The 26,000-nt window shown below is 50.3% G+C and overlaps 1 protein-coding gene and 1 pseudogene across 1 annotated transcript; both read right to left on the reverse strand.

Annotated features, from left to right (window-relative positions):
- The window catches only part of LOC148182306 (uncharacterized), a 702,689-nt pseudogene extending 677,777 nt beyond the window's left edge, over window positions 1-24,912 (reverse strand).
- On the reverse strand, window positions 4,410-19,696 carry LOC148182320 (uncharacterized). The gene is made up of 15 exons (XM_088068917.1): window positions 19,266-19,696; window positions 17,559-17,596; window positions 16,984-17,115; window positions 15,367-15,501; window positions 14,750-15,094; window positions 14,133-14,303; window positions 13,637-13,814; window positions 12,093-12,156; window positions 11,349-11,397; window positions 10,468-10,580; window positions 9,758-9,875; window positions 8,972-9,071; window positions 8,311-8,507; window positions 7,004-7,141; window positions 4,410-5,887 (listed from the first exon to the last, which is right to left on the reverse strand). The coding sequence occupies exons 1-15, from the start codon at window positions 19,342-19,344 to the stop codon at window positions 5,804-5,806; spliced, it is 1,941 nt and encodes a 646-aa protein (XP_087925043.1). The 5' UTR covers window positions 19,345-19,696; the 3' UTR covers window positions 4,410-5,803.
- Window positions 24,913-26,000: the final 1,088 nt, after the last annotated feature.

The raw sequence follows: 26,000 nt of genomic DNA on the forward strand, positions 1-26,000 counted from the left end.
CTGGCTCCAGTCCCCGCTGGGGAGCACGGCAGTGGCCAGCACGTGGCCCGAGAGCTGCTGCTGGCCCTGGGAGCAGCTCAGCTGGATGTGGGCAGGGGAGAAATCCATCAGGGAGCAGAGCAGGCGGCCGGGGCCGGGCTGGGAGCTGGAGGGCACCAGCGAGATGGACACGCTGGGGGGGACACTGGGAGAGATTGGAGAGGAGTGGTGTGGCATTGGGAGGGGCTGGGAATGGACTGGGAGGGACTGGGGTGGCACTGAGAGAGATGAGAGCGGATACTGGGTCACTGGAAGAGAGTGTGGAGGTCTGGGAGTGAAGTGAGAATGAACTCGGAATAGACTGGGAATGGGCTAAAAAGGAGTGGGAGGGACTGTGGTGGCACTGGGAGGGACTGGGAATGAAGTGCGCGGCACTGGGAGGCCGAGTCCAGCGCGGGGCTCTCGGCTCTGTGGATCTGCCCGGCAACTGATGAGTCATCAGAGAACACGCGCTCTGATTGGCTGAGGAGCGGCAGATCCACGGAGGGGCGAGATGGACAGGCGGGGTCACTGGGATGGACTGGGATGGACTGGGAGAGGCTGGGATGGACTGGGAGAGCCACGGGAGCCATTGGGAGGGACAAGGGGCCCCGGGGATGGGCACAAGGAAGGCTGAGGGCTCTGGGCTGATTCCCAGGGAGGTTTGGAGGGACACGGCCGGGCCCCTCTCTGTGCCCCGCGAGCAGCGGCCCGGACAGAAAAGTTCAGGAGCGGGAGGAGGTGTTTCTCAAGATTGATTCTAATCCTCATTCTCCTGGTCTGATTTGCTCAATCCTAAATTCAGTTCATTTCCCCATGTCGGGCTGTTGCACCCCTGATGGTGATCCCTGAGTGACCTCTCCCTGCCCTTGTCCCGACCCACGAGGACTTGGATTTGTTTCAGTTCAGTGGAATTCCTGGTGATTTGGGGGGAGCTGGAGCAAAGCAGCTGGAAAGCACAGTGGGCTTGACAGGGACTGAAGCAGGGCAGGAGTTGGGGCTGCCTCGAGTGAGCTCTCACAGTGTGAACCTTCATGGGGTCTTTCTAAGGGAATTTTGTTGAAGTTTGACATTCATTATTAAAAAGCAGAGTCACAAGTGGAGCTCTGCTTTCAGCTTGAAATGAGGGGATGGAACGTGGGCGCTGGGACTTCTGTAACCTCAAGTTGTTCCTTGATACTGGACACTTTAGCTTTGGCAATCTGAAGCCCTTCAGCAGCAATGTCTCTGCCACCCCCTGGTTTCTGGCTCAGACCCAGCTCGCAGCTTGGACAAGGTCTGGGCTTTGTCCTCTTGAGCTTCGGGAGCCTCCCGGGAAGCACCAGCCCTCCCCAGCCCACCCTTGGTAGGACTTTTTCTTTTCTCTCTGCTGACGATTTTATCCCCAAAACTGCCGTGGGAACGTTGTATCCAAGCACATCCTCCAGCGCTGCACTTTCCTCCTGTGAATTCCCTGTGCAGGGAATGTGTCTGTGCTTTTCCCTGCTCTGTTCACTGACAAACAAACCTGAGCCCGTGGGACTGTCAGAGCTCCTTCATGCAATGAAATCAGGTTGTGTTTCTCATGGCATGTTCTGGAGGAGCTTTTCTTGGTGTGTCTTGTGCTGCTGGAAATGACACAAGAGCCAGGAGGGAACAGAAGCTGCTGCTGCCCGTTGGCTCAGGGCCAGGGAACCAAGTTGTGCTCCCGTGCAGTTGGGCCCTGCTGGAAGCAGAGCCGCGTTTCCCTTGAGCAGCTCAAGCTTGTGACAGCTCCAAACAGGAAACCTCAGCAGAAAACTCTTCCTCCAAACTCAGCTGCTTTCCCTCCTGCAGCTGTTTGGGAAAGAGCCTCAAAGCACAGACTCTGCTGGGAGCCATTGGTGCATTTCCTCCCTCCCGGCAGCAGCAGCTCCTGAGCCCTTCACGGGCTCCTGTCCCTTCCCAAACCCTTCAGCTCCCTTGGAACTCTCAGCAGTCACTAACATATGCATTTCTTTCATAATTAAGCTGCATTTAAACTTCTCTTTTTCTCTCCTCTCTATCTTTTTAATCTCCTCTTTATCTCCTTTAATCCCGTCAGCACCAGTAGGATGGGGATGGAGTCTTGGGGTGGGTGTGGGATGAACTGAGGATCCAGCAGAGAAGGGCAAGGCAGAGGGGAGAGGACTCAGCCAACCCTTCTCCTGCTCTCTCCTCCCCCAGGCTCCAGCTAAAGCAAGTCAGACTGGAAAGGATCCCACAAATGCTGTGTTCTCCTCCCTCTCAGCTTGGCTGGGGATCCTCAGCTTCAGCCTGGTGCAGTGCCTTAGATTTGCTAATTTGAGTTTTTTGGCTAATGCACTAAATAATGTGGTGGGTTTAGCGCTGGCTGACATGTCCAGGGCACTTACTCATTTCTCACTGTGAGATATGGATTAGGAGAAGGGCAAAACAGGCTTAAAACTTAGAAGGAATAAAAAAAACTTTATTAACGGGACTACAAGAATAAGAAACTAGAACAAAACTTTCAGAACACCTTTCCTCCCTCTGACTAACTTTTTTTTTGGTTTAACTGACAATGTAGAAATAAAACTTGTGATTTTAAACCAGTATTAATTATACAATTGTTTTTATTATAATTTGTTATGTCATGGAGACTTTCTTACAAGGAACAGGTTTTTTGTGTTTTTTTATTTTTACAAATTGCAGCTGTCTGGGAAGAAATTTTGCTATTGGGACATTTTTCTCATTTTTACAGCCCTCCTAGAGGTGTGTCTATGGGTTATGAATTCATGGGGTGTTATTTTAAGGATGAGTTGTTTGAAGGCAAAGGTTTTCTTCGTTTGTTTTTGTGATCATCTTTGGGAACAGAAGTTTTCTTTTTTCTCTCCCTGGAGGCAAAGGGCATTTTATTGTTTTTATTTGTTTTTCTGTTCAAACTTTTTATGGGATTACAGTTACTTTAACATTTGTTTGGTTTCTTTAATGGATGCTTTTGTTTAGATTTACAGTTTTAATACTCCATTTTATACTTTTTTCATGAATTAAAGGAGATATTTTAGTACATCATTGTTTATTTCTATGGCTTTCCTAAGAATATTTTAGTTTCGATTATCATTTTTTCATTTTTTTTCTGTCTGAGATTTGACTTTTTTTTTTACTGACTTTGGTGTTTTAGTGTTGTTTTATTGCATGTTGTTACTCTGTCCTTTTCTGTCCCTGGAGAGATGAACAAGGTTTGTAGGTCTCATGTCTGTACTGAAAGGGTTAATAACTTGCCCAGGCTCATAATCTTCCTAGTGTTCCAAATAAATAGGTACTGTGAGGGATACATATCACAGGTGAGCACCCACTGCACAATCTGCTTTGGATTAAATCCCATCTCCGTCTTCATCAGCTCACAGTCACTGTGACACTATTCCTGCATGCAAGAAACAGGCTGGGATGGCCCTTTCTGCTTTTGGTCCTTTTATTGGCAAATGAAATATTCTATTTGAAAACATTCAAAGCCTGGAGTTTCTTTGTATTTTCACCTGAAAATGCTGCCAGCCGAGGTTCCCAAGTGTCTGGTACGTGTTTGTGTGCACAGAGCAAAGGTGTCAGCCTGTGTCCGTGGCCCGGGTGTCTGTCAATGTCCATTGAAGCAGACGGCTGGAAGGGGGCTCTGCCCGCCCTGCGCTGCTCCGGGGCTGGGGCTGGGCTGGCAGAGGCTGCAGAGCGCTCTGAGAGGCACAGCCTCAGCCCCGGCCGCCATCTTGTGCACGGTGGCACAGCCTCAGCCCCGGCCGCCATCTTGTGCACGGTGGCAGCTCTGAGGGCCGTGCGAGGGACGCTCTTCCCCAGCGCTGTTTCGCGTCCTTTCCTTTCCCGGGATGGCATTTGGAAATGTTTCTTCGGCCCTATCAATACACAACTCACTGTCTTACTCACTTTATGCTTAGAAGGTTCTAAGAAGAAAATGAAAAGCATAGTGTGATTATGATGCACAAATAGTAGTCAAGAAAACAGTACTGCATAGTGTAGGGCCTACAGAGCAGGGATTTGTTTATTCAATACCAGGAGTGAGGGGGAAAGCTCCACCACAAACTCCCTTGTCCATTCTTTGCACAGGACAAGCTTTTAAACTTTTTTAACTTAATGGGCACATTTTACTTTCCTAAGCATCATATTTTCTAATTCCGTGATTATGGAAGCCCTTGTAGCAGGGCCCTGCATGAGGTGGTCGTCAGCCTCCTGCTGGTCATTTTGGATGAAGGCTCAGAAGCTAACTGAATTCAAAAGCCCTATTTGTTACACTTCCACACTTACCTTTTCTGGGAATTCAGCACAAACATATAGTCAATAAGTTCTGCAAGTGCTCTTGCTGCGTGAGGCCACATTGTGTCTTTCAAAATTCAGCAATTAATGAAGAAAACACAAATTGCCTACTGAGACACTTCTGTTCCCTTCCAAATCACTACTCAAGAACAAGCCTCAGGCACATGCCCATAGTCCCTCTCTGCCAGCAGCTCCGAGCTGCATTGCACAGTGCTTGCTGTGCCCCAGAGAGCACCAAGCAGGCTGGCCTGGTGCCCCTGAATATTTCTGCAAAACCCTCTGCATTTCACACCTTTGCTGTGGCTCAGTGCAGAGCTCCAGGATTGCAGGCGCTTGGTCCCAGAGCTGTGTGAGGCACTGGCTGGTGCAGATGTGCCCTGACTTGCTGTCAGTGCCTCACGCTGGCCTCGGTTCCCCTGGCAGAAATGCCGTGCCTGAAGGACACTGCCCTGTGCTGGAGCCTGCGGAGCAGCCCGGCTCCCTCCCCCTGTGCCCAGAGTGCTGCACACACTGCTGACCATTGCCAGCAGTTCCAGGGCAGGCGGCAGAAGAGCAGGAATGGTCAGGCAGGGCAGCAGCCCTGGGCTGCTCTTTGCCTTTCTCTCCTCCTGTGCAGACTCCAGACAGCCCATGGCACCAGTGTGTGCTGTGCCCAGCACGGCGCCGCTTCCCCTCAGGAGCAGCCAGCTGCCAGCTTGGCTCTGAGAGCGCAGGATTTGCCTGGTGCCAGCAAGAGGCAGCCAGGGCCAGGCTGCTGCCTCTTGCAGCTCCAAGGGCCTCCTTCCAGCCTGCCTCTGCCGAGGCTCAGGCTTCTCCGGGCTCTGCCAGGGCTCTGCTGGGGCTCCAGCCTGGCCAAGGCCGGGCCCGCTCTCACCTCACAGTCGCTGACAGCTCTGCACCACAGGAGACCTTGCACAGCACCCTCACTGCTCTTTCTGCTTTCTCTCTTCAGCCAGACTCTCCTCCAGCCAAAGAGATTGCACTTAGGGATACAAATCCAAGTGGCAGGAACCCAAATGTTCTCGAGTCACATCTGCACAGCCTGCATCTGCACAGGATGTTTGCGTTGCACCGCTCCTCCTTTGGTTTTTCCTGCAAATGCCATTGCTGTTTCTGCCTCAAATAGAAATGCCAGAGCTGGGCAAAACTTGGCCAGTTGGCCATATTCCAAAGGCAGTGTGGTCTGGAGAGGATGAATGAAGAGGAGCCTTCCCCACTTTGAAACCATACCAAAGAAGCCATCAATGTCACTTTCCACCTCTAAGAGAACACTGACAATTCAGGAGGAAATGTTGAGCTTTCTCACAGGGTCAGAAGGAGAGAAATGTTCCAAAGGAGTTGAGATTTTAGAAATTTTATTTACAATCCTACTCTACAATCCTACTCTACAATCCTACACTAGAATCCTACACTACCATCCTGCACTACAATCCTACTCTACAATCCTACTCTACAATCCTACTCTAAGCTGGTCATGGAGAAGACAGTTCTAAATTAATTGGTGCATTCATGTCTCCTCCTTCCACTTCTTCACTGCAGCAATGAGTGGCGCCAAGCTGGACCCAGGCATGGCCGATGTTATAAATTGATGCTGCAGAAAGGAAAAGAAAACAACAAGAAAGCATGATTTTCCAAGCTAAGAGCTTCAAAGGCAGGGGAATACTTTTTAAATGAAATGGGGATTGAGTCAGAGTAGGTCAGGAGCATGGGGCAAGAGTGGCACAGGTTGCCCCAAGAGCTGGTAGGTGGCCCACCCCTGGAAATATCTGAGGTCTGAGTATCCTGATCTCTTGAAAGATGTCCCTGCTCATTGCAGGACACAGACTAGATGACCTTTCCATGTCCCTGTGTGTTAGTTTGAGATGAATTGACATTTAGGGAAAGAAGTAAGAAACCCCGCACGGAAGTGATCTCTTTGAGAGAAGCTGCTGGGAGCTTCCTCTGTGCCTGAGACAGGCCAATGGCTGGCTAGTTCTGAGAACTGACAACATTTTGCACCATTTAGAAATGAGATGTGCCTCTGTGATGATGCACATTTTGAAAACCACCAGCCCGGGAACTGGCCCTCTTTGCTTCCGGAGCCCGAAGGTAACGGAGCTCTGGTGAGGCCGGCCCTGCTCGCCCACGGCCTGTGCTCCTGGGGGAGGCCGGGCCAGACCCCAGCGGCTCCCGGGCGGGGGATGGAGGCTGCGGGACCCCGGCCCCAGGCTGGGCCAGGCCACGGCTGCTGACATCTTGCCCACACTAAACCCTCTCCCCGGCGTGCAGCGACGGCTCCAGGCCGAGCCTCCCCTCCCAGCGGCTCCCGGGCAGAGAGAGGGGCCCAGCACAGCCTGAAATCCAACACCGTGACTGCCATGACCTGGGTGAGATTGAACCCTTTCACTGCACAGATGAGACCTTTCTTATTCTTGTGGGCCTGATAATAAAATTTGTTATTCCTTTGAAGTTTGAAGCCTGTTTTGCCCTTCTCCTAATCCATAGCTCCCAGCAAGAAATGAGTAAGTGCCCTGGTGATTTTAGCCAGCGCTAAAACCCAGCACTCCCTGCCAGCCCAGCCCAGTCTAGGATTGCTCCCCACTGTCAGCTGAACAGCACCAAGGTTGGAAGTGAGGAGGATGGGGGCTCATCTGATGCCTTGGATTTCAGTGGAGGAGGAGCCCATCCCTCGGACACTGTTTCACCTGCAGCCCTTTTGGCATTTTACCTGCAGCAGCTCCTTGGCAGACCAGCGCTGCGCCTCGCCTTTCTGCAGGCAGCAGCTCAGGAAGTCACGCAGCAAAGGCGAGAATTGCTCGGGCTGCCGCAGCTGTGGGGTCCCTTCTGTGGCTATGTGGAATTTAGCCTGGAGAAAAAGGAAACACAAGGCTCCACCTGCTTCTTTCCCATCTGGAACTGCTCTCCCAGAGCCCATTGTTTCAGCTCCACTCTGCAGTGGCAGTTTTTGCCCTGGCAGAGAGGCAGAGATGACTTTCCTGTAGCATTTGGATGACGACTTTCCTGTATCATGAAAAAACCCAAGCCCCAAAGCCACAGCTTTGCCAACATCCAGCAGATCTTGCCTTGGCAGCTGATTTCATTGCCTGATCTAGTTAGTGGCAACTACATCAGCAAATACATGTTTCCTTCTCGGAGGATTCCCAGCAGCTTGGCAGCCTTTTTGGAAGAGGGATTTTGCTATTCTAACTAACTCTACTATTTCCAAGGATTCTTATATGAAAAGAATCCCTGTAGTGCTTGTTGGTCCCTTAAGCACAGCTGCCATAAAACAAAACTCATCCAGCTTTTTGTCCTGTTCTTGAAAATGATGGTAATTGGAAGAAAAGAAAGGAAATGCAGCAGGTGTTCCTCAGGGAAGGAAACAAACATTTGGAATCTCATTTCCAACACAGACACATTCAGATGCCTCCACAAATGGATTGGGTTGAAAATGCCTGTTTGGGCACACAGGAGCCACCTGCAGCTCTGTCTCTCAGCACTCTGAAAATTTCAGGTTCCCTTATGTGGCAAAAGGAAAATATTCATGGTGAAATCAGAAGTGCCATCCCTGTGGTAACCCTGTGCTCGTTGGATTCTCAAGTCAATGCATTAACGCTGTGCCCATCCCAGAAAGTGCCAGGAAACAAAGAGGAGGTTTTGGCAGGCTCTCCCCATCACCAGGCTCCAGCTTGCTTTGGTTTGAGTTTCTTTGCTTCATTTCTGGAAAGATAACACCAGCTCTGAGATGCTTGTTTCCTATTCTTCGGGCCATCTACACAGCCAAAAGAGCTGGAACGACTTCTAAGCCAAAGCAAAATGCTGCCTGAGAATGGAGATGGTTTGGGCGAGGGAAGGCTTGAGTTCCCCCACTGCTGCAACCAAAGCTACAGCAGATGCTGATGTGCTGCAGGGCCATTTGTAGAAGGGGCCTTGGTGGAAGTACTTCCAGCAGATGGCCATGGGATTTTGTGCAGTGAGCAGAGAACACGGGACAGGTGAGAAAGACAGCGGGATCAGAGAGTATTTGCTCCTTACCGATCGAGCAGTGAAACTGTCATAAGGAGTTTTTTGTTCGGCCATTTCAATTGCCACAATTCCAAAAGACCACACGTCCACTTTGGGGCCATATGGTCGACGCTTCACCACTTCAGGTGCCATCCACCAAGGAGTCCCGGTCACCGAGCACCGCTGATTGTGCTCAGGGGTGAGCTGAGCAGAAAGGCCAAAATCAGCTGAGGAGAAAGCAAAATACTGTTTTAATTTTGATACTGTCAATTAGGAAACCAAGGCAAAGAATTCCCCAGTAGAAGTTTGAGAATGTGCAGTTGAATTTCCTGGACAACAGTCCCTGCTCTGTTTCCTTGGGGCTTTAGCCAAGGCAATATGAATTGGCTACTTCAAACATCCCCCCATTTTTTACACTTCCTCCAGCAGTGCCTTTTGTTCCCCTGAAGGTTTAGATTGTAGCTCCCTCCCTCTGGAAGGAACACACACAGACACACACAGAGCAATAGCACTCTTGGCTGCTTGTGGTTCCTTGTCATAGCTGTGTGCACCCTGCAACTGTGCCTTCAGCCCACAGCAGGGGGGACCCCTGCACTGCCAGCAGCAGCATTTTTGGGGAGCTGGCAGTCACTGAAAGCAGCCCCACACCCCCCATTCCTGGAAGGCTGAAGCTGAGCAAGAATACACTGACCCAGCTTGACAGAGCCGTCGGTTCTGAGCAGGATGTTGTTGCTCTTCACATCTCGATGGATCACGTGGTTGGAGTGAAGAAAATCCAGTCCTTGCAGGCACTGAGAGAGAAAACAGAACCAGGGGGGCAAAAAGGAGTGATGTGAGTTCATCCCACAAGAAAGGAAACAGCTGTGGAAGGTTCCCTTTGCAGGGGAATGGGGAGGAATGGCAGAACACAGCGCCATTGAGAGCAAGAGCCTGCTGCTCCAACAGTAGCAGAGCAGCACCTTTCTCAGGAAAGGCATGTCAGCTTTTGAAAGAGCACCAGCAACTGCTGCTGTAGACTGTCCCCTGCAAACCAGCCAGGGTGACTGCAGCTGCAGTGCATGTGCTCAGAAGCAAACAGCATTTGGGCTGCACTACTATCCTTTTCAGCTGAGGACTAAAAGAAATTAGTCTCTCTTTTTTTCTTTCCTGTTTGTTTCAAATCCTGCCAGCACACCTTTGCTTTAGAGACAAGGAATGTAGTGCAGACAGGCAAAAGTTTAGCTGGGCAAGGTGGAGAACTGCAAATGCCAATGCAAGAGACAGAGCTAGAATACAAGAGCAGGGGATAAGAGGACAGGAAGTGAGTCCAGTGAGTGTAGGGGCACTGGCAGACAGTTCACTTGAGATGCTCTTGCTTGCCCATAGCCTAGCAGCAACACAGAAACCAAGCTTGGCCCATGAAATCCCTCCCGTTCTGAGCCCCTGTTTCCCAGACAATGCAGCTCAAGGCCTTGGAAGCACAGATGGGATCCCTGACCTCCCGACTGACAGCTGCAATCTCTTCTTCAGACATTTGAATCTCGTCGATGAGATCTCTCAGAGTGCCTCCGTCCATGTACTCCATCACCAGCCAGAGTTCCTCATGCACAAGGTAGCTGAAAAAAGGAAACAAGGCCATGCAGGTGAACATGCACGGCTAGGTTGGTTTTTTGCTTGAGTCTTGTTTCTGGGTCCCTTTGAGACAAGGGCAGAAGAAAAGGAATAGACATTGCCTCTAGGCTGTGCAGTGTTTGCAGTCTGTGCTGTCTCAAGGAGAAAGGCAGGTTAGGAAGAGCCCAGATAAAAAACCTGTCACGCATGGCATTTCTGGAAATAAGCACCTAGTCTTCCTGGCATGCACAGCAATGGAAAAGAGGGGCAACAATGCAAGGGCAATCCTCTCTTGGATGGTTCATCAGCATTTAAGAAACTTGAAAAACTCAATCCCAAAGAACTGTGGAGGCAATGAACTTAGAAGGTATTGAATTCTTAAGATAGGGCTGATGCAGGTTTTTGAACAATTTTCAGTCTGCATTGGCCAGGGTGGATTCATGCAGACAAAATGCAGTCTCTTCCCATCCATTGGAGATAAGTAGAGAAATAATAATTAACAGCTCTATTTCCTGCCACTGACCAAAGTGGGTTTTTAAGCTCTCATGCTTGTAGTATGTAAACAAACATTCAAGGGATAGGACCGTGACCACTCACCTGGCTAAGTAATTCACGACCCTGGGACTCCTATTACTCTCCATGATCCTGATTTCATTCATGGTTAGTATCTTCCTCCTCACTCCTTGCACACTTATTTTCTTTATGGCCACCTCAAAGGACATTGCAAAGGAGTAATTTGAGAAAATTGGTAGCATGAGACCACAACACACATGGAGCAAGTGATTTTGGAATGGCACAGCCAAGCTGTGCCAAAGTGCCTTGTGATTAGACCTCATCATTGGAGTAATTAGGAAGTGACATTCCAACAGCCCATTTCTCTGCTCCCTTGGGGGCCAGTTACAGGACACGTGGCCACTGGCGATTTGCCTTGTCCACTTGGTAACAAAGGTGTATCAACGATCACCCACAAAGCTCTGACCACACTCTCTGCTGCTCTGCTTGGATTCAAAAGAAGGAATGGGTGCCTTGGTTCTCTGTGGATACATCCTGGGCTATGGGCAGGGCTCAGGGCTTTTAGGAACATCTTGCAGATCTCTCCCTACGTGTGGCTCCCAAGTGCAGGTGGCTAAGTAACTACTAGGAGCATTCAGATGTATTTGCTGGCAGCCAGAAATGAGAATTCAGGACTCTGAAGCTGTAGCCCCAAAAAGCAGTGAGAGGCTCTAAGACACCACCTTTGTTTTAGCAATTGAGAGCGTGTGGGCGCGTCCTTCTCTGAAAGGAACCGCTGCCCTCCTTGTCTTCCTACGGGCAGCTGAGGAGGACAAAGCCTGTTCCAAGTGCAATTTGCAGGCTGGCTCCAGTCTGTGCTTCTTGTGCCTTTTCAGCACAGCTCTACTCAAAGCTCCAGCCACAGCTGTCAGCAGTGGGGAAAGGCCTGGAGAGCAGCAGAGGCTGCAGGGGCTGTTGACATTTACCTCTCCTCCTGTGGCAGTGTCAAGTGCTCTGGAAACCTCTCCAAAACCCCTAGAAACAAAACAGCAGCAAAGAAAGGAGAAGCCATTTAGATCTTGCACTGAAAGCCAGTCCAGACAGGAGAGCTCTGCTGTAAATGCCTAAAAGCTGCAGGTTGCAGGAGGGGTCTGCCAGAAGGCAGATGATGCATTTTCCCCTCAAGTGCATGGGCACTGGGCCTGTTCCTGAAGCGTTGGGCTTTACTGCCTCAGCTCCAAAAGGCAGCTTATTCCTTCATCTCGGGTATCAGCTTCTAAACTGTGCAATTCTAATCCTGAGCACGGAGTATTTCTTTAGCAAACTCTTGGAAAGAAATGTTCCTGAGAACTGTTATCTGACAGCTCTCATCGGGGGTAGGTTGTGCTTTCAGGCAAGCAAGATTCTTCTCCTTTCATTAGTGTGGCCAGATGATTTGGAGACATCCAAAAATGTGAAGGAAATGAACCCTGAGCTGTCCCACACTTGAGAGACAAGCAGATTTACCAGGTTCTGTTCCTTGCTGCAGGCAAGACCTTGGCAGCATGGAGATGTCTTTGACAATGCCTTCTGAGCACACTTGACAAATTCTGGCCAGTACTGAGAGATGGGGCAGACTAAGCCCGCTGTCTAAACATGTGGACAACTTGTCTGACTTCCCACTTGATGGATATTCCACCAGGGAAACACCTGGCCCATGGCTGTGTAGAAGTAACTGTGGTTGGACTCACCCGCTGCCAAGACTTTCCAGTTCAATGTATTTTGTGACGGGATTTTCCTTGTTCACCATTCTCCCTGAGGGAAACAAAATGCAAGATGCTCACTTTCAGGCAGAGATCCTAACTTGCAGGAGATGCCAAAGGCAGCCCCGCTGTCTGGGGCTCTGAACCCTCTGTGCTCAGCTGGGCAGCAAGCACAGCAGCAACAAGACAGGCAGTTGTGCAGTACAAATGGGCAGCAGAGAGACTGATTTTGTCCAGTCCTTGGAAGGAAATGAAGCGCAGAGAGCACAGCAGGGCACAGCACAAGGCTGGCAAAGGCCAAGCATGAGCACTGACAAGCAATGGCAAGAAGACACAGCCAGCCTGAGCCCCTGACAAGCTGTGGCCCCCGTTCAGGACACAACAGCATTGCCTTGGAGATCAGACACACCCAGGTGCAGATCAAGGCCCTTTTTTGTCCCAGCAGGTGAAGGTAGACACCAAATCAGCTGGGATCTTTTCTCAGCCCCACCAGGTCTTTTCTGAGAGCACAGCACTGGCAGCTGTTATGGGCAAGAAGCAGATTAAATGGGTTGTGCTGCAGAATCACAGAGGGCTTGATGTGTTTTCCCAGAGACTGATCTGAGCAGGGCTTGGGCCAATAGGTAGGATTCTAAGAGTCATGGGAATGACTGGGAATCAGGTATGAAAAAGTGCCATGGATCTGAGGAATACACAGCACAGGGGCTGCAGGCTCGCTCCTGAGAAATGCCTGCAGTGCTGTTTTATCTGATCACACCACGTCCATGTGTCTCTTGGACACATCTTTATAAGAATAAAACTAGGATATTAATTACAGATTGTTATACAAGTATCTGTTTCTTCATTGTGGGCCCAATGAAAACATCTCTTGCTCTCTGTTTCTGCTGTCACCTGATGTTCTTGCAAAGGAGTCCTCACTGACAAAAATACAGCATTCTCATAAAAACCTTGTAGATGTAGTAGAGGCAATAAGAACGCTCATAAAAATGACAGCAGTAAGACACATGGGGCAGAACAGCTCTTTCAGAATGGAGAAAAAACAAACTCTTCCAAAAAACCCCAAATCGGAAACCAAAAAAGGATAAAAACTGAAAACTAAAAACGGAACCACAACAAAAAGACAAAACCCCAAAACCAATCAATTTCTCTGAAGTCTTTTGGTTCTGACGACTGATGGGGAGTCTGGAGTCTAAGGAGAATTTAGGAATCAAATATTCTGTTCAGTTTGGCCACTAGCACACAGGACTTGCATAGATCATTTGCTAGGCCACAGCCTTCTGCTGATCCAAGAACAATTCCTGCTTCTGCCTTTAGTGGCAAGGGAATCCCAGGCAAAGCCGAGCCAGTCCAAGCTGCCCTCAGAGGCAGCAGGAACACCCAGAGCGCTCTCTCGCTGCCTCAGAGCACAGCAGTTCCTGTGGGGAGTCCTAAATGTCTCTGGGACACCAAAGGGAGGAGGATCATTTGCTACAGCTCTGCTGGCACGTGCACACAATACACTGTCCCTCAGACAAGAAATACACCAGACGTACTCAGTTGCTCCAGGAAGTCTCCCTGGCTCTCCTGGAGCTGAGCAGCAGATGTGTCACTGCTGGAAATGGACAAACTGCCCGGGCTCCACTGCTCAGCTTGGGGAACAAAGGCTCCTTTAGATGCTGCTGCTGCTGCTGCTGCTGCTGCAGCAGATTCAATGGAAGAGCCTGTGGAGAGCTGAGAGAAGAAAGGAGTTTGTGTCAGAAAGCTGGCTGGCCGAGATTACCCCGAGTTCCCTTTTCAAATGCAAGCCCTTAGGAAGTTGCTGTTAGCCACATGCAAAGCTCATCAACTGGATTTTTTGGATGCCCACTTCTGAAACCAAATGGTCAAAACCCAAGGTTGGATTTAATCAAGTTCATGGCCAGTTTCATATTCCATTTTCCTGGATTTTCTGAAGGATGACTGCAACAACGACCATTCCACTTCCTCCCAAGGATCCCTTTCCCCCTCCAAGGGCTGCAGACACATTTGCAGCTCCTTGTTCTAATGTTGGAGCTCCTCCCCCTCAGTCCTCTTTTCCTGCACCATCTTCAGAAGGTGCTCAGCCTGCAGCACTTGTGCTTGGGACAGTACCTGTGCCTCCCGCCGACCTTGGGGCTCTTCATCAGCAGGCATTTGCTGGAAGCCTTCGCAGGCTGCCAGGTGAGATATCAACACGTCCACCTCAAGTCAAACAGAACAAAGCAGTCAGAGAGCACAGCTTGTCCCTGTCTGCCAAGGCTCATTGACTGTGAGCAAAGGGAAAGAGCAGGACAGCAGCAGATTCACCAAGGGATACAGACAGCTTGCAGCTTGTATTCCAAATCTATCTGGGGGACTCTGTTCACTTGCAAAAAGCCCTGAAGAAACAAGGAGAGCAGGAGCAGGCCAGCAGGAATCCCTTGAGATGAGTGCTGGCAAAAGGGGCAAATGACTGGTGCCACTGTCCAGGGCAGCAGCTGAGATTGAGCCCAGCAGGAAATGTCCTTCCAAGCAGCTGGGATAGACACTACAGCAGGATGGCACTGAGAGGCATCAGCCCACCCCCCTGCTGCTCTGCAGAGGAAAGGCAAGAAGGGCAGAAAGCACCAGACTGCAGTGACTGCTGTGCCTATCGCTCTTTCACTCACTCGATTTTCTAGAGCCTCTTGCTTCTGAATGAGGAGATCAAATTTCTCTTGGATGATTCTCCTTTCTTCCTCCAGCCTCTTCTCCCTTGCCCTGATCCTAGCCTCAGTTTCCTGCAGCTCTGCCAGCAGCTCCTCATCGGAGGCCTGTGAGGAACGACAGAGAGGAATTTCTGTGAGTGGAGTGTCAGCCACTCTTTCACTCACCTGGTTTTGTTGATTTCCTCTCTGCCAGTGGAGATCCATCTCGTCCTGGATGTTTCTCCTGTCTTCCTCGTGCCTCCTCTTCACTGCCATGATGGCCCTCTGAGCTTCGGGCAGCTCTGCTTGGGGCTCTGCCTTGATGTTCTGTACACACAAATGGAGAGCAAGTGCCTGGGAGCTGCCATCAGGCTCAGCTTCTTCCTCAGTTTCAGCCTCAAAATCACACTCATTCAGTCACTTCTTTCTGCTTCCCTACCCACCTCTGCTTCCACTGTAACCTCCTGTCCCGCTGCTGATCTCTGCAGAGGCTCTTTGCTTTCAGGGCCTCTGGCACTCGTGGCCTGCTCAGTCCCAAGAGCTGCGTTTTATGCCCCTCTTCCTGCCCTTCACTCTGTCCCCTGCTGAGTCAGCCTTACCTGGCCATTCTCCAGTGGCTCTTCCACCTGCTGCCCCAGCTGCTCTTCCTGCTCTTGGGCTGGGAACAGCTCTCCCTCAGTCTGGCACGGCCTCCCTGAGAAAACAATCTGCTCCTGCTCTTTCTCTGGAAGGACCTGCAGAGAAAGCAAGAGAAGATGGGCTTCAACTTCTCATACAACATTTGTGGGCCAAGACTCAAAGGCTGATGGGCTCCCACGTTCCCAAAGCTCTGTGCTGCTGCTCTCCTGCCTTGTTCTCTGCCCGTGGGGAAGCACAGATTCCAAAGTGACCCTGGCAGTGCAATCAGGGCCCATCTGGCACTGAATCTCCAACAGACTCTTGGGCAGCTGACAGGAAATGTGGGGCATTTCTCCAGGGCCTCCCTCCCCTTCTGCTGTGTCCTGCTTGTCTCTCCATAGTGACTGACAGCCAGCCCTGTCCCACAGCTCCATCCTGGCTCTGCAGGGGCTTCCTGGGTGAGCTCACCCCTTGGGAGAGACACTGCTGGAGTTCATGTTCTTTTCAGGCCTGCCCTGCCACTCCTGCCCTTCTGACATCTACACTCTTGTTAGAAATCCTGCTCATTCAGGAGACAAGGATGTGTGCAATTTGATCCTCTGCTGCAGGTCAGAGAGCCTCTATGGCCACCTCAGGATATGGAAGAGGACCAAGGTGTTTCTCCTCCCTCTTTTGTCAGCTGAGAATTCTGAGTGGCAGTGACAGAGATCCTCAAAAGGCCCCATCAACAAATTAATTGACACAGCCCTAGGGATGCCAATGAAGGAAGCCATGTGTCATGTAATGCATGTATGACCAAAGTCACCAAAAACCACCTAAACCATGGAATTGTCCCACCTCACTAGGACAGGCAGAAATTTATAGGTTAAACAGGGAGTGTCAGGACAGAAGAGGCAGGAGGAGGAAAACAGCTCTAAGGAGAAAAAACAACCATCTCTAAAGGGGTTCTTAGCAACACAAGACAGCACTCAAGGACTTGCAGCTTTGCCCCCACACTAGGCTCCAATGCAGTTTCCAAAGCTGCAGACTTCACCACAAAACGTATCAACAGGAACTTGCCACTTGTGGATTTTGCCTCAGAAGAAGGGTTCAGAACTACGCAGTTTGTTTCTTTGGCCACACAGGACAAGAATGGCCGGCCACAGCTTCATGGACAACACAATCATCTCCTTGCAGCTTATCAAAAGCCAAAAGACAGGTGGCCTAAAAGACTCTGCAGAAGTGAAGAATTACTCAAGGAAACTGCAGAACACTTCTCCAGGTCATCCAGAGGTTTCCAAAAAGGGAAAGCAAACAAACCAAGCCCTGTGAGCCCCAGAAATGCCGTGTGAGCCCTTGGCCATGGCTTGGCAGAAGCCAAGAGACAGAGCTTCCCTGAGCCAAGCAGCCAGCTGCTCACCCGCAGGCAGCAGCGCTTTGGGGCCTCAGCACGACGGCTCAAAGCCCAATTTCCAGCTGCCACGGGATGGGGGAATGGCTGGGTGCTGGCAGGACTCCAGCACTCAGCATCCTCAGCCAGCAACAGCAAGTGCTGGCTGCTCAGAAACTTGCAGCTCTGCCTTGCACTAAAGACAGCACCACCCAGCACTGGCACTTACTGTCTGGGGATGGTCAGGCTGGGCTGTGACCACAGCTGCAGGCTCGTGGTCCTTTTGCTCATTTTGCTCCTCTTTGGCCTCTTCTCCAGGAGCAGAGGGAGCCCCAGGAGAGTCTGCTCTTGCTTCTGGGCTCTGTGGACAGATGGTGGAGTTAGGGACAGGCAGCTACCTATCATTTAGAACCTTATTTCTCTTCAGCTCTATTTCCACAACCAGCTCTACCAAGCACAAATCATCAGCTTTGATAGCAATGGGATTCTAAGTCTCTCCAACTAAATTAAAATGGGTTAATTCAGCCATACTGCAAATAGTTCTGAATTAGAGAGTTCACCCTGGCTACTATCAGCAAGCAACGTTCTCTCTGCAAATCTGAGCTTTGAGTTCTTTTAAAGCTCTGCAATGGAAAATTAGGAAATAGCCAACAATGCCTTTGCTATTGCTGTTGTAAACATGGAAATGGATCTTCTTTCAGCCCACCCAGCTGGCCCTCTGCACTCTACTGCCACAGGCCAAGCTCACAGTTCCCTGCACAATTCTGAAACACCAGGAACATCAAATGTTCCTTTCTGACTCACCTCAGGATCGGCACCTCTGAACACACGGCTCAGATGACCTGCAGTGGGCAAGGAAAATGAACCAAATTCTTTGAGAAAACTGGAGAGAACCGTGGCCTATTTAGAGCAGCATCTGAGAAGATCTCCCAGTCTACATTTTCAAAGGTGTCCTGCTTGACTGGTGTGGTTTAAAGCAGCAACTAAAAACTCACTAGAAAACTTACTTATTTCTTGCTGTGAGATATGGATTAGAACAAGAGCAAAACAGGCTTAAAACTTAAATGGAATAAAGAAAGTTTATTAACAAAAACTACAAGAATAAGAAACCAGAATAAAACTTCCAGAACAACCCTTTTCTCCCCCACTACCCAACCATTCCCTTGTTTACATGACAACATAGAGACAAAAACACTTTGGAACTTTGGTGTTTACAACAGTCCCAATTCCTGCTAGAGTCTTTTCATCAGTCTTTGTAGAGAAACAGAAGTCTTCTTCTGCTATCTATGGAGTTTTTCACAAGAAAACTCTTTTTCTTCATAGCTTTCTATTTCTCTGATGCCAGCTGCCCGGAAATCTGCCATCAGTTGTCTCCTCCCATTTCCCATCACTCTGAGGTGTGTTATGGGTCATGAGTCTAGGGATGTCATTTTTATGAATGAGTTATTCAAAGGCAAAAGTTCTCTTTATCTGTTTTTGTGAGCCCCCCTGGAAACAGAAGTTTTCTCTTTTTGCTTCTTAAAAGCCACAAATCTTCAACTATTACTTCTCCCCCTCTGTTCCAGCATCTCACAGTGTCACAACTACTTCATCATTTGCTCAAAATCCACACTTGGAAACACTCCATTCCTCCCAATATACTCTGTCGTGAATTCAAGGAGTTTTTTTCAGAACACTACTCTCCATCTCCATAGCTTTAACAGAAAAATATTTCAGCTTGTTAAAGCATCTCCTTATTTCTCTTCCCCCTCTAAATTTAATTTTTTTCTTCACTCTCTTTGATGGGTTGATGGTTGATCACTCCCTCTCTCTCTCTCTGGAAGAAAAGGATTCATCTGCAAGTCTCATGCAGGTGGTAAAATCATGCAGGTGAAAATCTTGCTAAAGCTGCAGATGTTGATGGTGTCAGGTTTCAGTTCAGTGGCAGAAACTGCAAACCAAGTCAGGCCGGCCGGCTCCGTTTCTCCCCCCACCCCGCCCTCTGCAGCCTTGTCCGGCCTGGAGGGGGGGAGGAGGCCGAGACAGAGCCCTGTTACCTCGTCAGAAGCCAGAAACCAAAGAGAGCAAGAAATTCCCGGCCTCACATCTTAAGGTGGTGTTCACAGGTTGATCTCACTTCTCAATAGTTCAAACCGCTGCCAATTCTCACACATGGCCAGGAATTAGTCAGGAGAAAAAACTCCCATCAGCCTCCAGCAGTTTCAACTTCCCGAGCTCTCAGAGCTATCTTAAAAGTAAAGTCACCCCAAGAGATTGAGCCAGCAAAGTGAGGAAATGCCAGACTCTGCTGCCACAGGCTCTCCCGTGGAGGGAACAGAACCCCTGCAAATGCTGCCCGCAGCCCCCTGGCTACAGACACCCCGTGTTTTGCTGAAGGTGTTGACAGCAGCTTTACCAAACCAGTGGCATCCTCATGGTCTTTCTGTTTCAATAGCAACCCGGTCACTAAGAAAGAGCAGGGAGACCTACAAAAGCCAGCTCAGGTTCCAGCCAGGGAAAACCTCTACTTACGTGCCAGGTTGGTCAGGTAATAGCCGGAATATCCAATGCCATAAAGGGTGCAAACGGCAGCAGCGAGCTGCTCAATCATTGTAGCACTGCTGTGCCAGTTTGCACACTGTGCTCCAACTCAGGAACAAACAAGGCTCCTGTCAGTGTGCAGCTGCCCACTGACAAACGCCTCAAGCAGGAGGATGCTCCTGCACTGAGCAAGCCCAAGAGCTGCTCTGACACTGAGGCCTTGCGTGCACCAAGGCAACCTTGGGATGTCACCACGACAATGTGGCATCCATGCCCTGACATCACAAAGCCAATGCTCTGCGGTGCTCTGGGAATTGATGCAGAGCAACCCAACCTTCCCTACAGCAAACACAAAATTGCCTGGGAGCTTCTCCTCTGTCACAAAGTGTCACAAATCCTTTGGTGGGCTGTGGGAAATGGAAAGACAGAAACTTCCACAGATACTGAAGGGTTTGATTGACAGCCTTGGAAGGAGCTTGGGTTCATGCAATGCTAAAGGTTCACAGACGTTGAGTCGAGAATTCATAAGCTTATGTTCCTATAGCTGCAAGTAAGAATATGCCATAAGTAAATAAGAAACTGCATTGAGTGAGATGATGGAGAGTTTTCATCTGTAATTGTGTGATTTTATAGAGTAAGCTATGAATCTAAATATTATCCTAAGAAGCACATGTGTGTAGGTGAGCTAGCAGTCTATTGGGTGAAAAGCAGACACAGTGCAGCAGAACTTGGCAAAGGTGAAAGTAATTACTTATTAAGAAAGTACTTATTAAGTAATAATAAAACTCTTCAATGTAGTGCATTAGCCAAAAAACTCAAATTAGCAAATCGAAGCCACTGCACCAGGCTGAAGCTGAGGATCCCCAGCCAAGCTGAGAGGGAGGAGAACACAGCATTTGTGGGATCCTTTCCAGTCTGACTTGCTTTAGCTGGAGCCTGGGGGAGGAGAGAGCAGGAGAAGGGTTGGCTGAGTCCTCTCCCCTCTGCCTTGCCCTTCTCTGCTGGATCCTCAGTTCATCCCACACCCACCCCAAGACTCCAACCCCATCCTACTGGTGCTGACGGGATTAAAGGAGATAAAGAGGAAAAAAACAAAAATGTGGAGAAGAGAGAAAAAGACAAGTTTAAATGCAGCTTGAATATTTAAAAAAATACACGTTAGTGACTGCTGAGTGTTCAAAGGGAGCTGAAGGGTTTGCGAAGGGACAGGAGCCCGTGAAGGGCTCAGGAGCTGCTGCTGCCGGGAGGGAGGAAATGCACCAATGGCTCCCAGCAGAGTCTGTGCTTTGAGGCTCTTTCCCAAACAGCTGCAGGAGGGAAAGCAGCTGAGTTTGGAGGAAGAGTTTTCTGCTGAGGTTTCCTGTTTGGAGCTGTCACAAGCTTGAGCTGCTCAAGGGAAACGCGGCTCTGCTTCCAGCAGGGCCCAACTGCACGGGAGCACAACTTGGTTCCCTGGCCCTGAGCCAACGGGCAGCAGCAGCTTCTGTTCCCTCCTGGCTCTTGTGTCATTTCCAGCAGCACAAGACACACCAAGAAAAGCTCCTCCAGAACATGCCATGAGAAACACAACCTGATTTCATTGCATGAAGGAGCTCTGACAGTCCCACGGGCTCAGGTTTGTTTGTCAGTGAACAGAGCAGGGAAAAGCACAGACACATTCCCTGCACAGGGAATTCACAGGAGGAAAGTGCAGCGCTGGAGGATGTGCTTGGATACAACGTTCCCACGGCAGTTTTGGGGATAAAATCGTCAGGAGAGAGAAAAGAAAAAGTCCTACCAAGGGTGGGCTGGGGAGGGCTGGTGCTTCCCGGGAGGCTCCCGAAGCTCAAGAGGACAAAGCCCAGACCTTGTCCAAGCTGCGAGCTGGGTCTGAGCCAGAAACCAGGGGGTGGCAGAGACATTGCTGCTGAAGGGCTTCAGATTGCCAAAGCTAAAGTGTCCAGTATCAAGGAACAACTTGAGGTTACAGAAGTATCAGTGCCCACATTCCATCCCATCATTTCAAGCTGAAAGCAGAGCTCCACTTCTGACTCTGCTTTTTAATAATGAATGTCAGACTTCAACAAAATTCCCTTAAAGACCCCACGAAGGTTCACATTGTGAGAGCTCACTCGAGGCAGTCCCAGCTCCTGCCCTGGTTCAGTCCCTGTCAAGCCCACTGTGCTTTCCAGCTGCTTTGCTCCAGCTCCCCCCAAATCACCAGGAATTCCACTGAACTGAAACAAATCCAAGTCCTCGTGGGTCGGGACAAGGGCAGGGAGAGGTCACTCAGGGATCACCATCAGGGGTGCAACAGCCCGACATGGGGAAATGAACTGAACTTAGGATTGAGCAAATCAGACCAGGAGAATGAGGATTGAAATCAATCTTGAGAAACACCTCCTCCCGCTCCTGAACTTTTCTGTCCGGGCCGCTGCTCGCGGGGCACAGAGAGGGGCCCGGCCGTGTCCCTCCAAACCTCCCTGGGAATCAGCCCAGAGCCCTCAGCCTTCCTTGTGCCCATCCCCGGAGCCCCTTGTCCCTCCCACTGGCTCCCGTGGCTCTCCCAGTCCATCCCAGCCTCTCCCAGTCCATCCCAGTCACTCCCAGTGACCCCGCCTGTCCATCTCGCCCCTCCGTGGATCTTCCGCCCCTCAGCCAATCAGAGCGCGTCTCTCTGATGACTCATCAGTTGCCGGGCAGATCCACAGAGCTGAGAGCCCCGCGCTGGACTCGGCCTCCCAGTGCCGCGCACTTCATTCCCAGTCCCTCCCAGTGCCACCACAGTCCCTCCCAGATGACCAGGAGTCCCTCCCACTCCTTTTTAGCCCATTCCCAGTCTCTTCCGAGTTCATTCCCACTCCACTCCCAGGCGTCCACGCTCTCTTCCAGTGTCCCAGTATCCACTCTCATCTCTTTCAGTGCCACCCCAGTCCCTCCCAGTCCATTCTCAGTCCCTCCCAATGCCACACCACTCCTCTCCAATCTCTCCCAGTTCCCCTCAGCGTGTCCATCTCGCTGGTGCCCTCGAGCTCCCAGCCCGGCCCCGGCCGCCTGCTCTGCTCCCTGATGGATTTCTCCCCTGCCCACATCCAGCTGAGCTGCTCCCAGGGCCAGCAGCAGCTCTCGGGCCACGTGCTGGCCACTGCCGTGCTCCCCAGCGGGGACTGGAGCCAGCAGCTCCTGGTGCTGCTGGAAACCGCCCCCGGCAATGCGGGCTCAGCTCCAGCTGCCAGGTGGAGCACGTCAGCCTGGAGCACCCCCTGAGCCGGCACTGGGGCACGGCCCGGCCCCCACAGCGCCGGGGACAGCGGGGGAGGCACTGGGGGGGCCCAGAGGGGGATTGGGGTGTGCTGGGAGGAACTGGGAGGGAGCTTGAGATAGACTGGTTTAAACTGGGGAAGGGATTGAGGTGCTTAGGATGGCTGGGAAGGGGTTTGAAGGATGTTGGGGAGGGTGGGATGAGGTTCTGGGGGTCCTGGTGGACACTGGGAGGGAGTTTGGGGGTGCTGGGTGTCACTGGGAGGGATTTGAGTGAGCCTAGAGGGGCGGGAAGGAGATTGGGGATTGGAAAGCAGGGATTAGGATGAGGCTGTTTGTGCTGGAAAGAGACTGGGAGGAGTCTTGATGAGTCCTGGTGGGGCTGGGAAGGGACTGGGAGAGAGTTTGGGGGTCCAGGGGCAGTGGGGAGAAATTGGGAGGGGGCTGTGGGATCCTGAGAGGAACAGGAGGGGCTCTGGTGGGTCCTGGAAAGGCTGGGAAGAGACTGGGAGTGATTTAACAAAATAGCAATATTGATCCAGTATCAATATCAATCTGTTAATGGAGAAAAAACCTCTCCAACAGTTTAAAGTTACAAAGTGGATGTTTAATCACAGCACTGGGCGAGTGCGGGAGTCATCCCCTTAACACGCACTGCAAGTTGACAAAAGATTCCAGTGTCTATTTATTTACAAAAGTCTTGAATATCCAAAATACTAATACATATTAATAATAATACATATTCATAATGCTTAACACCTCCCATGCTCCACTTCAGACTAAAATTCATGGTAATGAGTTTAAAAAGTCATTATGCCTGTGTGGTGGGCTCTGTAATTTGAGGAGGGGGTCGTTTTGGCGAGGAGAAGCAATCAAGAAATGAAGGAAAACCGCTTTTCCTCACTCTCACCTTTCTACCTTTACAATGGTTGACATTACAAATGACATTTGGTACAACTCCAATTTCCTCCCTTGTCACTTTTAAATGGGTTTCCAGATGTAAGGTCTGTGATCTTCCTGAACCCGTTTATCAGTTTTTCTTTTCTCATTATAAGCACAGCTGAACAAACATACAATGACAAGTAATTTTTTACCTAAGTCTGAGATTCACTATCTCAAATCCTGCTTCTCACTTAATCATTGACTCTAACTAGTTCCAGCAAGGCCTATCTCTAGCTAAAATCTCTTATTTTTCTAAAATTCTTCATTTTTTAAAATTATTGACTCCAAAGGAGGTTTCAGACGGTCCTGGGTGGGCTGGGGGAGACTGGGAGGGTCCTTGGAGGGGCTTGAGGTGTCTGTGAAAGCTTTTGGGGGTCCTGACCTCTGCACACCCCCCCAGGGACGCTGTCGAATGCTGCCCACTCACAGAGGCTGATGGAGATTGGACTTCTTTTTGTTGGGCTTTGTCTTCCTGGTGCTGGGGTTCAGCTTCTGCCTGAGCAAGAAGGTGAGGGGAGGTCCCGGGGATCGTGTCCTCCCTACCCCAGAGCATGTGTGTTCCCTCCAGTGACCCCCACTCTGGTGTCACCCCCTTTTCTCTGCCCACAGAGCTCCTGAGGCCCCAGGAAAAGTTTTATAATTAATTATATTATATTAATTATAATTAATATAATATAATATAATTAATTAAAAGTAGGATTGAAAGTTAACAAATCCACTCTCTTAAAGTAATTCCCATTCTTGGTCTGTGTCCCAATGTTGTTCCTTTCCCGGTGTTCATCCAGGTGCCCACAGGGAGCCAGGAAGATGTGGAGCCTCCCAGCCAGGTGTCTTCCCAACACGGATCACCAGGACCACGGATCACCAGGGCTCTGCCCAACGGGGGTCACTGGGGATCATCCAACGCCGATCCTCCCATGGGGGATGGAGCTGGAGCAGCGCACGAAGCTCTTCCCGCACTCGGGGCACTCGCAGGGCTTCCCTTACTGGTGACTCCGTCGGTGTCGGGTCAAGTCAGAGCTCTGTGAGAAGCTCTTCCCACACTGGGGACACTCGTAGGGCCTCTCCCCAGTGTGGATGCGCCGGTGGACGGTGAGGTGGGAGTTGCGATTGAAGCCCTTCCCGCAGTCGGGGCAGCGGAAGGGCCTCTCGTCTGTGTGAATCCGCTCATGTTTGAGGACATTGGAGCTGGTCCGAAACCTCTTCCCACACTCGGGACACTCGTAGGGCCTCTCCCCAGTGTGGATGAGCTGGTGTGCCCTCAGGGCGGAGCTCCACCCAAAGCTCTTCCCACATTCTAAGCAGGTGTAGGGCCTTTCCCCTGTGTGGATCACCTGGTGTCTCATCAGGTTAGAGACATCTCTGAAGCTCTTCCCACATTTCCCACACTCATAGGGCTTTACCCCAGTGTGAATCACCTGGTGATTCCTCAGATTGAAGCTCTGGCTGAAGCTCTTCCCACATTCCCCACACTCGTAGGGCTTTTCCCCAGTGTGAATCCTCTGGTGCTGGATCAGGTTAGATCTCTTTCTAAAGCCCTTCCCACATTCCAAGCACTTGTGGGGCTTCTCCCCCAGCTCTGAGCTCTGGCTGGATCTCTGACCCTGTTCCTGGCACTGGGGAGATCTTTCCTCCTCGCAGCTCCCTGGGCTGGGTTTGCAGCCCCTCCTCATGCAGGATCTCTGGGACTTTTCCTCCTCCTCTTCCATCTGGACAAAATTTGGGAATGAAAATTCCTGGTTAGGAGGAAAAAAAGAGAGGAGAGTGCCTTGGGCTGGGGGTGCCTCTGTTGGGAAGGTAGAATTCGAAAAAAATTATAAATATGACTCTTTAGCCAGAAAGGCTAAAGAAGAAATACAAATGAAAGCATGGTTTGAATAATTCAAAGAAACCAGGCTGGTATGCCAGAACACGTTCTTTCCCCCAATAAAACTAAGCTGAGACCCCTCTTCCCAGCCTTATAAGGAAAGGTCTGAAGGACCCTGAGATAAAACAGCGATTTCTATAGGTCGCACACAAATGTTACTGTTTTAGTATACTTAGAAAGATTGGTTAGTAAAGGAATAGAATATTCAATGTATAGGTTATATAAGTAATTGTAAAAGGGAGTTCTCTCTCTTGGCTCTCTTGGTTTTCTTAGTCTCTCTTAACTCTTGGCTCTCTTGCTACTCTCTCTTGGCTCTCTCTCAGCTCTCTTGTTTCTCTCAGCCTTCTTGCCTCATGCTTTCTACACTCTTTCTGCTCTCTTTTTCCTGCTCTTTCCTCCTCTTCTTTATCCTCTTTTTCCCGGCTCTCTCACTTCTGTTCTGTTACTCTCTTTCTTAGCAATCTTAAAAGTCTTGAACTCATGTATTCATATTTTACCCCCTTTTGTATTGTTCTCTCCGAGCCTGCTTTGTGCTCTATCTGTTGGATCATAGCAGGCTGTCTCTCTCTCTCTGCCATGCCCTGAAATAAACTTCTAACATCTAACTTGACTATAGAGGTCTCAGCCGTGTCTCAGACCGTCCACCTCCGAAGCGTCTCCTACATGCCTCCTTGCCC

The sequence above is a fragment of the Pseudopodoces humilis genome, chromosome 33 (assembly GCF_049639895.1).
Source record: "Pseudopodoces humilis isolate 2021_Gansu_Grassland_sample_001 chromosome 33, ASM4963989v1, whole genome shotgun sequence".
NCBI lineage: Eukaryota > Metazoa > Chordata > Aves > Passeriformes > Paridae > Pseudopodoces > Pseudopodoces humilis.